At 43.3% G+C, this 12,284-nt stretch overlaps 1 protein-coding gene across 1 annotated transcript in view; it reads right to left on the reverse strand.

Moving 5' to 3' along the window:
- Positions 1 to 12,284, reverse strand: part of PRELID2 (PRELI domain containing 2) — a 44,859-nt gene extending 32,575 nt beyond the window's left edge. Inside the window, exon 1 of the mRNA XM_073355721.1 lies at positions 12,070 to 12,284. Within this exon, the coding sequence (XP_073211822.1) occupies positions 12,070 to 12,144 (75 nt within the window). The 5' untranslated portion in view covers positions 12,145 to 12,284. The remainder of the gene's footprint in view (positions 1 to 12,069) is intronic.

The following is a 12,284-nucleotide window of genomic DNA, read 5'->3' on the forward strand; positions in this document are numbered from 1 at the left end:
ACAATACAGTTCATAGCCCGAAGTTATGCAGCAAGGTGCAGGAAAGCTGGTTTACAGTGGCATCTGCAAAGCCAAATACTGTATGTGAGCTTTTTCTGTCCTGCAACATCTTTAAGATTTCTTCTAGAAAGGAAGATGTCACTTCATCCTGTTACGTACTGGTGGGTGTGCACATCCCTCTGCTCCAGCGGTTGGCTTGAAGAGAGGCTAATGGAACTACCACTACTGCCTGCGGCTGCTAAGGAAAATCTCCTTTAGCTCAAGTAGCAGAGTCATTTCAGAGCTGAAGAAATGAGACTCCAGCTCTGACTCCCCAAGACAGCGTGTGCAAGAATTATGTAGAAATTGTATCAAATGTCTGAAATATATGAACTCTGTAATAAGGAATGTTTTATGTAGAGAAACAGAGGCAAAGGATAAGTAAGTCATTTAGGACTCCCTTGTTGGCAGAGAGCTTGAGACGGTGAAAAGAACTATATTACCCATTGCTAAAAGCAAGCAACCTTCACATGAATGGATGCTGACATCAAAAACAAAAAGCAAAGATAAATCATTGCAATCCAACATGACTCAAAAGTAACTGGACTAATACAAATCCCAGATTAGTACTGAGAAAATACTGAACGCCAGATAAAGATTAACATTAGACAAAAAAATATGAAGAGTGAAAGGAGGTGGGAAAATTATATCTTAAGACTAAATGAGTTAAGGTAATGCAGTGATTACCGGTAACAGATGTTACAGCATCCTGCTTTAAAGTAACCAGGAATTCTGGAGGAAAAAAGGGACAAAAATTCCGGAAGAGGATAATTGATTCATCCTGCAGTACCACTACAATTATTTTTGTTGCTGGGAATAAAAGTTGGATTTAAAAAAGGAGTCTGTAGACTCCTATTATGTAGCTAAATCAGAGGCTTCTATGCAACATGCTGCTTTGAAATGGCACAAGTAGTTGTAGAATTACATTATCAATGTAACTTACACTCTGTAAGGCCCAATTGTGTGAAACAAAAAGCCATTTACATAAATCTTTCACTAAATAGCAGACTCTATTACCCAAGTATTTAAAACAGAAACAGACTCAATTTCCTACACAGCAGAGTATAAGAAATGGTGTTAAGAGCCTATAAGCAGATGGAATGGTTCGGCGAGCGTAGCAGTCACAACAAAATATACTTAAAAGCCTTGGGGGAAGAATGTGGTTGGCTTAGGTTTTCTGAGGATCTTCAAGTACAACAGCAGCAGAGATCAAAAATCTCACTCTGGCTATTTCCTCAGCCCTGGAGTGACTTTGTGGGGCAACTGCCTACCCTCAAGGCATTGGTCCCCACCACTGCAGGTATGGAGGTTCCAGCCCTCCCCTTGGAGTCTCTGATTAACCAGAGAGCTCTTGCCCTTGAGCATGAGTGCAAGGGAAAGGGGAAGCTGTGCTGGAGTCAACTTTCCAGCATGCCAGCAATCAGACAGGGCCTGTGCACCTGATCACTACAACCATTTAAACAAACATTATCTCCTTGTTGCGAGCTATTGCTAAATACCATAAAATAATGGACAAGACCCAGCTTGCTCTCTCTAGTCATATTTTACTTCCAAAAACCAACCCACCCAACACCATTAGAAGAACATGAAGGATGCAAATTCAAAAAAAAAAAAAATCAAAGCTGCAAAGTTAAATGTTAGGAAGTGCCAGAATTAACGCTGTCAACCTTAATTCTGCCTCTTGTGCATATCCATTATGATACAGTCTTTAGTCACATTTTTCTTCCTTCCTCCCGACCCCTAGCTCCTGCCTCCTCCCTTTTCGTGCCTATGTACTTCCCACCTCCTCTATTCCAACCATCAGCTCCTCTTCTTCTCCCACTCCCCCGCCTCCAGTCCCCACTCCTCTCCTTCCCTGCCATCCTCGCATTTCTCATTCCACTGCCTGGACCCAGCAGGCAAGGCACTGAGAGCACTGCAGAGACAGATTCTTTACTTCCATTTCCCAAGCATGGTGCTCCAGTGGCCTGCAGCAGCCAACAAGAGCAATTATAGGGAAAGTCTGGCTCAATCTCTGCATCCTCCTGGATGGAGCATGCTCAGTACAGACAGAATCTTCAGGAGTGATGATCAACCAACATGGTTGGAGTTAGAAAATGTTCATGGTTATACAGGTGAGATATGTTTGCTATGGGTGATGAAAGGGAAATAGTCATTCAATTGTCCATATTCAGTGCCTGTTCTCATCTTTGACTTGACTGCTAGTGCCTTGGTTTTCTGGTGGTAGGATTACAGTGCAGCAACTTTAATTCCAAGTTAAAAAATTTGGGTTGAAATCATATGTATAAAGCATGACTGTTTTCTTTATCTCTACCCTGCTTTGAGCAGGGGGTTGGACTAGATGACCTCCTGAGGTCCCTTCCAACCCTGAGATTCTATGATCACCGTCCCTGTGAAATGATTTGATGCCATCTTGTGGTCAATTCTAGAAAGGCATTGAATCAGTCCAGTCCATAGTACTTTTATTGAGGCCAGAATGGGAGGGTGCAGAAGAGACAGAAGTGAATTTCAGGAGATAAAAAAATTGGCAGAGGCAGGATAATTTGCACATATTGCTACTTGGTTTCCTGACAAAATGAGGTGGGGAGAAATGTAATGAGACTGCTGATATCTTTCACCCCCATCCTTTAAAGTAGTTCTCAGTACTTAAAACTGAGGATTGCTAAGATTTCATTTAAACAATCATTTTAAAAGGGTAAGAGACAGCAAATGGATGCAGCACTATCAAGGGGCTGGAGCAAGGACCTAGAGAGAAGAAACCCGGGTTCTATTTCTCTCACTGGCTTTGTGCTTGGCCAATGAACTTTAGTATCTCAGTTTAGGCATAATATTTACCCATCTTTGTAAAACACTGAGATCTGAACCTGAAATACACCATAGAAACCTCAAAGTATATTTGGTGGGGAGGGGTGTTTGGGTACTGGGGGACAGTAATTAATAAATACTATTCCTGCCTGAAAAGTAAATACATGATTCGTTGTTATGGTGGCCGACTGACTTGAAGTCTAAACTCACTTTTAAAAACTGACTAAAGTAGTTTCATATTCTACAATTGCCCTAGAGTTCCTCTGTCAATTTGTATGGTTTTACAGACAGGTTTTCCTATTTTAAAACATGGTTTAGCCCTCTATTGCTGTGTGAAAGGCGCAAAGAAATAATGAGAGAAATTAACTGATTAGGTAGGAGAAACAGTGAAACTGACTTTCACAAGCTGTCAAATCCAAATGCACACTGGGGGTGGGGAGAAGACTTTAAAAAGGAAATTTTTATCTCCAATTATTCTTTAGGTGTCAGTGAGGCTCCAGGAAGATCTACGAGTCCAGTTTGTAGAACTGGAGCCACAGATATGATAGCATATAATGCTATTTATGCTGTAGTTCAAGTGTGAAAGCCAGCACAAATTCATTCACCATTTCCAATAAACAAACTGGACACAGACTCATAGGACTGGAAAGGACCTCACAGGTCATCTAGTTCAGTCCCCTGCACTCCTGGCAGGATTAAGTATTATCTAGACCATCCCTGACAGGTGTTTGGAGATTTTTAAGAGTGGGTTAGACAATGATGAGTTGTACTGGTGATTATCCTTTTTGGTTATTTATTGAAAACAATTAATTCATTTCTCGTTTTGTAGAATGCCAACAATGTATAATGATTGCATAACTCTTAACTCCTAATGTTCTGTCTTTCTGTAAATCCAGTGACTTTAACAAACAAAATCGCAAGAATTAATGTATACCCTTTTCAAATAGGACTTCCATTTAGAAACTAAAAGAAAAAACGCACACTTTGTTGTCCCTTTAAAGCCAAAGCAATTTGAAATAAATGATCCTAAATAACAAAGTAAACTGAATAAAGTGCATAAAAATAAGTTATGGAATTAAGGGGTATATTCTAACCACAATGCTACTTGCTGGGAGTTATTTGTGGGGAGAACAGACTCCTCGGAGTGTTTAGCTGCAGAGAGGAATCCATGAAGCTTACATGTAATGGTATATATAAAAATAAAAAGTATTTCAAAGCAAGAAAGAGTTGATTTTACATGCAAGATCAAATGGAGCTCAAATAAATCAAAATGGCAACATCAAAGGCTGGCAAAAATAAAAATAAATATATATTCTGACTGATTCTCCTTTGTTATCCCACAGAAATGAAACACCGACATTGCCAAATCAGCTCAACCTTTTCAGGCTTCACAAGTGTTTTTGCGAATACATTTTTATATATCATTTTTTGTAAAAGGTCTAGCAAACCCCCGGCACATCAAGTAATCTGTGATCATCAGTCACTACATAAGCCTTTTCACATATGGATATGTTTATTTTAGTCACACCATTGTCACACTTGAACTAAATGTTTGCTTTATGGGGCAGCTGCTGAGTTGGCATCTGTGCCCACTCAAGCCACCAAAGCAGTGGAAAAATTATTGTTATTAATTGTATCACCATATTCCTAAGACCTTACAATCTAAGTAGCACAGCATTTGCACTACTTTGGATAGCCACGTAGCAGAGTCCAGGCACATTACTGATGCCTTCACAGCAGCTACCCACAGAGCACCAATCAGAGAGGAATAAGCACAGTCAGTGGACTTGTACATAGTTTCAGTTCTCCACTGGAAGGAAGCAGAGAATTGTGCACGCTACCACTGCCCTACACCACAGCAGACAGCCATGCCCCTAAAGCATAAGATGGAGCTGCCATTTCGTTCCATGTGCTTCTAGGCTTTGCTCCAATTCCAAAGTTTGGACCCAGGGCTTTGAGGTGATCTTTCAGAGGTAAAATACTATGTGCCATGCTATTTCATTCACATGCAAGGACAATATGTATTAATGTCTGCAGAGGGAAAAGGTTGTCATACATTTCTCTTTGGTCACTGGATCTTAGGTTGATCATGATCCAATCCCACAAATTGAGTATGTTTTGAGAAGAAGCAGCTTGAATTTGAATTTTGCTTTTGTGACCCAGTTTTTTGGTCATGTAGAACCACTGTCTTGCATTATTGAGGTATGCAAAAATAGAGAGAAAAAACAATTTGACCTCTTGGGTAGGTTAAAGGTCATTTGTATAATCAACCCGAGATACCATATTCAAGTGCTTATACATGCACTACAGTCCATGAATGCTTAGAACACAGCAACACATGCTATGATTTTCAGAAGGGCTAACGGGAGGGAGGCTCCCTACATTCATTAAAAGGCAATGGGAGTTCAGTGCCTTAGGCATGGAAGCCCCCTTGACAAATCACAGCTGTAATAGCTTTGTAAGTAAGTAAGTTTAGTTTCATTTCCTCACCCTATGTTAAAGGCAACACAAAAACATCAAAGCAGTAAAATGTTTTATTTGCACAGTATAAAAGGGGGAGGAGGGAAAAAAAGAAAAGAGGAAAATCTACTTGAACTATGGGATTTATGAAGCTAACTATAACTCAAGTTATTTCTTTAACTGGATTAAATTCCTAATTAAAAATAAGGAATGCAGTACCACATTGTCACATTTAAAAGAGGATTATTTTAACCTTTCTGCTCTATGCCTTTGGCTGCCATAGTTAGGCTCACTCTTTACCTCCAGTGGTCTTTCCTCTGAAGTCATGTAGATGTATACTACAGAATATTATTTTGATTTGCAATGCGTCTGTGGCTCAAATCCTTAACGAGAAATAATGCTAACAATGCCTCTTTTCTGACCCTGAATTGTCATGCAACTAAAATCAACGACGGACCGCGTCCATCTTTTCTACGTTTGTGGCAGTGGTGCAAGTACGGTGGTTAGATATTTATAGCCAGTACTGTGTATTGGAAGGACACAGGAGGAGCAGAAGGTGGGGCCGCCAGGTGACCCCATGCCAGCAGCTCCTCTGTACTGCCCCCAGCCCTTCCTGTACAGCAGCCTCGCCAGAGGACAGGGTTGGGGCAGGGCTGGGGCAGGGCTGGGGGTGGTACAGCCACACCGGATGAGCTGCCGGAGCAGGGCTGCCCAGCAGTCCCACATTCTGCTCCTTTTGCTGCTTCAGTTCCAGAGAGTCCTGCGGTTCAGAAGTCTCCAGTGCAGCAGGAGGAGGACAGAGCCTACTTTCCCCCACCCCTCAGGTAATGAATCATGGGGAGGGGAGGGGAGAGCATGGGGACCCCGGGCTGGAGCTGGGGTCATATGGGGGTGGGGGGGAGGTCACATACCCCCCCTTTAAGTCCCTCCCATGAGTGCAGCGTACCGGTAAGAAATGAGTTCACTGGTTTGTAGTGAACGTTTGTATATATTGTAGATAGTGGAGCAAATAATTAAGCAAAAATCAATCACTCAATCTGCAAACACCTAGAAGAAAATACAGTGATAAACAACAGTCAGCATGGATTTGTCAAGAATACTGTCAAACCAGTCTGATAGCTTTCTTTGACAGGGTAACAAGCCTTGTGGATTGGGGGCGGGGGGAGGGAGCGGTAGATGTGGTATATCTTGACTGTAGTAAGGCTTTTGATACTGACTCGCATGACCGCCTCATAAACAAAACTAGGGAAATGCAAACTAGATGAAGCTAGTATAAGGTGGGTGCATAACTGGTTTGAAAATTGTTCCCAGAGAGTAGTTATCAGGGGTTCACAGTCATGCTGGAAGGGCATAACAAGTGAGGTCCTGCAGGAATCAGTTCTGGGTCCGGTTCTGTTCAATATTTTCCATCAATGATTTAGATAATGGCATAGAGAGTACACTTCTGAAGTTTGCAGATGATACCAACCTGGGAGGGGTTGCAAGGGCTTTGGAGGATAGGATTAAAATTCAAAATGATCTGGACAAACTGGAGAAATGGTCTGAAGTAAATCAGATGAAATTCAATAAGGACAAATGCAAAGTACTCCACTTAGGAAGGAACAATCAATTAGTTACACACATACAAGATGGGAAATGACTGCCTAAGAAGGAGTACTGCGAAAGGGATCTGGGGGGTTATAGTGGATCACAAGCTAAATACGAGTCAACAGTGTAATGCTGTTGCAAAAAAAAGCAACCGTCATTCAGGGAATATATTAGCAGGAGTGTTGTAAGCAAGACACGAGAAGTAATTCTTCCACTCTACTCCGCACTGATTAGGCCTCAACTGGAGTATTGTGTCCAGTTCTGGGCACCACATTTCAGGAAAGATATGGACAAACTGGAGATAGTCCAGAGAAGAGCAACAAAAATGATTAAAGGTCTAGAAAACATGACTTATGAGGGAAGATTGAAAAAAATTGGGTTTGTTCAGTCTGGAGAAGAGAAGACTGAGAGGGGACATGATAACAGCTTTCAAGTACATAAAAGGAGGAGGGAGAAGAATTGTTCTTCTTAACCCCTGAGGATAGGACAAGAAGCAATGGGCTTAAATTGCAGCAAGGGCAGTTTAGGTTAGACATTAGGAAAATCTTCCTGTCAGAGTGGTTAAGCACTGGAATAAATTGCCTAGGGGGGGTTGTGGAATCTCCATCATTGGGGATTTTAAGATCAGGTTGGACAAACACCTGTCAGGGATGGTCTAGATAATACTTAGTCCTGCCTTGAATGCAGGGGACTGGACTAGATGACCTCTCGAGGTCCCTTCCATTCTAGGATTTCAAAGCACGTCCCATTCTGATTAGTTAACTGTTATGCATCATTCTAAAATGCAAAAGTTATTAAATATGTCTATTTGAGCTTGCCAGCCTTACAGATCAAGAGTACAGGAACTGGGACAATATATTATTTTTTCTAACTTTGCAGAGGGTCATGAGTGAGCACTGGGTGGTTTTTTTGTTTGTTTGTTTTTGTGTTAAGGAACAGCTGTGGAAGATTAATAGAACAGAAGAGAAAGACAGACTGCACACTGCACTTCTGTCTGCACTTGCTGTTCAACAATGTGACATGGAGGTTTTTGAGAAAGAGACTGTGGAATAATATTGAAAAGTTTAACATAACCAAAAATGGCTTGTACAGGGTTTCAGATTACAGCATGAAACCACTGCAGTGAATCCGTGCAATTTAGTATTGAGCCATAACATTTGGTCAATAAAAATACAAAACATGACCATGTTTTTTATAGGCCCTTATTCACATATACAATCAGGGATTCCCTGGTGAACTACACAGGATGAAACCCTGACCCCATTTAAGTCAATGGCCAAATTCCCATTGACTTGAATAGGGCCAGGAGATCCCCCATGAGTTTTCAAAACAAAAAGGAACCACATTATTTCTTGAAAGGAGAGCAATAACACTCACCCTAACAACCCTAAGGTTATAAGATTTTTAAAGAGGTGGCAGAACCCTTAATAAAAATAAAAAACCCAACCTAGAAGTAGACATCCTCTGTTCCTGGGGACACAGGACACCAGCAGCTTTAGAAAGGATGTCTTTATTTAATGAGTAGCGCAGCCCACTCTTGATTCAGATAGCAGAAAGCGATCTTGGTCCCTCCCTTTTCTGCAGTTGACGGTGCATGGACTGACAGTTGTGCCAGCACAGAACCCTATGAGCTCTGACAGGACTTCACAGGGCCACAGCAAGTTGCACATGGTCTGTCAATTATCAGATTGGACTTTGGAGCCATGCAGTTTGATAGTTTTCACAGCACTACCTCGATCATAGTAAGATTTTTGCTTTAAGGGCACACACGCACAGATTTCCGTTTCTCCTCAGGAATGATGTTTTTCTTGAGGACACTGCAGCTGCTCTCTTCTGATGAGTCCCAAGGGACATGCAAGTTACTGTTTCAGCCAATTCAGACCAAAATGTATGAACCCATGCCTGGCTTTCGTGAGAGTTTGCATTTTAGAAAGCAATTTGCAGAACGTCCTCCACTCTACTTCTTATCATTGTAAGATGTTCTGAAGAAACAAACAGCATTATTTGTGACTGGAGTCATGGAGATGCCCTGTGCTACACAGCTGTTTCTCTACTGTCAATGTCATGTTAATGTTTAAAGCATATGTTGCAAAAAACAAAATATTGTGGGCACTGCTCTGGATTTTCCCTTTGTTCTTATAAGAAAAGAGCCACTGTTTGAGGGCAATGAAACCAGGATCAGCATATTACACAAAGATTACAATTCAGCCCCAAAAAGTCATTTTAGTCAAAGGAAAAACAACAAGCAAAAGAAGAGTTTGGATGCACACTCAGGAACTTATCCCTAGTCTCTGTTTGCCAGAAACTGGGAATGGATTACTTGATGATTACCAATTCTGTTCATTCCCTCTAAAGCAGTGCTACTCAAAGTGGTGGTCCGCGGACTGGTGCCAGTCCGCGAGCCATCGGCTGCCAGTCTGAGCACACATTGGAAAAAAAAAATTGCTGGTCCCCCACATCAGATAGCTTGAGAAGCACTGCTCTAAAGCACCTGGCATCGGCCACTGTCAGAAGACAGGATACTGGGTTAATGGATCTTTGTTCTCACCCAGTATGGCCATTTTTAGGTGTACAAGAGTGTAACATGCAGAAGGGAAATTTACTAGGATGCAACATGGCCAAGCCCAGCTCTAACAATGAGACATCATTTACCTCCATTTGAACACCACCTTTAATTGTTTAAAATTATTTCACTTTTAGAAATCTACTTCCCATAGTAATATGTAGTTTTTGCACTACTATCATTTTGAACAACTGAGAGAGTAACCAGTTTCATATCTCTGGTGTAAAAGACTAACTGCAACACTAGGTTTATGGGTTCTCTAGGAGGATGTCTACAGCCAAAGAAAATGATTTCACTATTATTTATTCATATCATAGCATGGAAACATTTCTACTGACTTTTGTTTTTAAAGAAAATCCAAAGTCTGGGCCCACTCACTTCAATAGTGTCCCTTTAAGAACACAGATATTTAAGGGCCCAATCCTGAAAAAGCAGTCTGTCAACAGAACCCTGTGCTCACAGAGTTCCTCTGACTTCATTCTGCTCAGAGCAGTGGGATGCCCATGCGTATGCACTTGCAGGAGTGCAGACTAGGTTATAAAGTAAATGGGGTTGGTTACTACTCCACAGATGTCTACATGGAGACTTGAATCTTACACAGATGAACAGAAAAGTATGATTTAAAACACATCACAGTTTAGCATAGTTATAGCCCTGAAAGTGTTATCAGGTACTAACCCACACTGCCTAAAGCACCAGTGCAGATTAGATATGTGGGTAAGGTCGCAAGGCAACAACTGCTGAAAGTGAAAGAGAGGTAAGGCAGTGCTGGAGAGACCACTACTCCGGAAATGACAGACAAATTAGTATCACAGGTCTGCATAAAAGTATGCTTTCATCCAAGTGAGAAACATAATTATACACAGAGAGAGAAAAATACTGAGCTCACAACTAACAGTTTCTTCTGCCAATAGTTGCTCGTCACTTCCTTCCATTTACAAGGCTACACAGACCAAAAAAACCACCAGAACACTGAGTCAAAAAAGTGTAAGAGACTACCTGGCCTCAAAAGAAATAGTTGAAGGAACAATGGCAATTTACAAGTCACACATTTGTATCTATTATTAGTATTGGCAACTGTTCTCAAACTGTGGGTCGTGACCCCATTTTAATGGGGTTGCCAGGGCCCACATTAGACTTGCTAGGACCCAGGGCTGAAGCTGAAACCGGAGTTCCACCCCCACGTGGGACTCAAGCTCCCGCCTCCGCTCCTCACCATACAATAACTGTTGTCAGAATGGGGTTGCAATGCAATAAAGTTTGAGAACCGCTGGATATGGTAATAACACCTAAGAGTACTAGGACTGAAAGAGATCAGAGAACAAATATTTCTAACCCCCAAAGCGTCCTGTTTGTTTACTTTGAGCATTTGATGAATCTTTGGGTCCAGTCAATTTCATTGTGTGTTTCACACAGCAACACAGGAGAGAAAACATTTTCTATATCTTATATGTCTAAGTGCACACAACCACAATAACTGGCAGAGGAACTCCAGTTGTAGTAGTAGCTGAAATTATTTACAACTTTTTTTTTTTAAGTTAAGTACATTTAACAGTGAGTGTTGCTTTAAAAATTGCTTTTAAAAGCAGGAGAGGGAAGAGGCTTGCACTGCAAGTCTATAAAACTAACCAATATGGGGAAGACAGTGTTTTCAAGAACCAGCATGCTGTTTATTGATATGATCATAAGGGTATGCAGCACTGGCAGCTCATTTGGTTACATCATTTTTAGGATATGGCAACCGTTCTCAAAGGGTGGCTCGTGACCCCAGTTTAAAGGGTCCCATAACTGTACCCTGTAACCACTGCCTACCATTTGTTGTAAACTCGCTTTTTAAAAGAAGGACTTTGAACAGTGAAATTCAAGTCCAACATACGGACTTCTCTGTCCTCAGCTGAAGTTAAGTGATTTGCACTAGAGACCTCCAAGAAAAGGGCGAATATAAACACTGGCGCTGGAGAGGAGGCTGGGAAATAGCTCTGAGGGAGGAGGAATTTCCAAAGTAGGGGGGAAAAAAAGAGTCCGTGATACTTCGCAGCGTGAACCCTGAGTCTAACACAGCCGCGAGTAGCTCTTCGGGGGGGGGGGGAACCAGGATGTTTGGAGCCGAAGGCGGCAATGGCACATCACTCAGACCCGCGGTCACTTGGGGAGGTCTTGACATGAACGCCCCCCAGATCAGTGAGCGTCTCCCCAGCGAGAGTCCGGGCAGGTCCCACTTACAGCGGCCGCCGCCCTGTGCAAACACCGGGGAGGCGCCTGGCCCGCTCCACCACAGGGGCATAAATAACCGCTGACTCCGGCATCAGACCGACCGCAGGTACCCTCGCGGGCCATCCCCAGCCAGCTGGCCCCAAAATGGAGGCCGTGGGGGCGGGGGGGGGGGGGGGGAATCGCCGGCACGGCAAGGAAGTCCCGGCAGCCCGCGCAGCGCAGAGCGGCCACAGTAGCCGGCCGGGGGCGCAGCCTGAGGCAGCCAAGCTGAGCCAGGCGCGCGGCGGGCTGCCGCCGGGGGAAGAGCCCGGGAGGGAGCAGCGGGCGCGCCGGGGCAGAGCCCAGGCTGAACCGCTAGGGAAGGGGCCGTGGAAGCGGGGGTTCGAGCCCCCTCCTGTTACCTTGCGGAGGTAGCTGGCCACCACCAGCTCGAAGGGGTATCTGTAAACCTGGTGCACGTCCACCGTGACCCCCATGCCCGGGGCCGGCGAGCGCAGCTGCCTCCCCTACGAACTTCCCCAACTTGCAGGCGAGGGGTGGGGCTGCAACAAGCGTGGCCCGGGCGCGGGTTTAACAGCGAGTTGGAGCACGGTATGCCTGGGCCCGGCTCCGCCCA

The sequence above is a fragment of the Lepidochelys kempii genome, chromosome 8, assembly GCF_965140285.1.
Source record: "Lepidochelys kempii isolate rLepKem1 chromosome 8, rLepKem1.hap1, whole genome shotgun sequence".
NCBI classification, from domain to species: Eukaryota; Metazoa; Chordata; order Testudines; family Cheloniidae; genus Lepidochelys; species Lepidochelys kempii.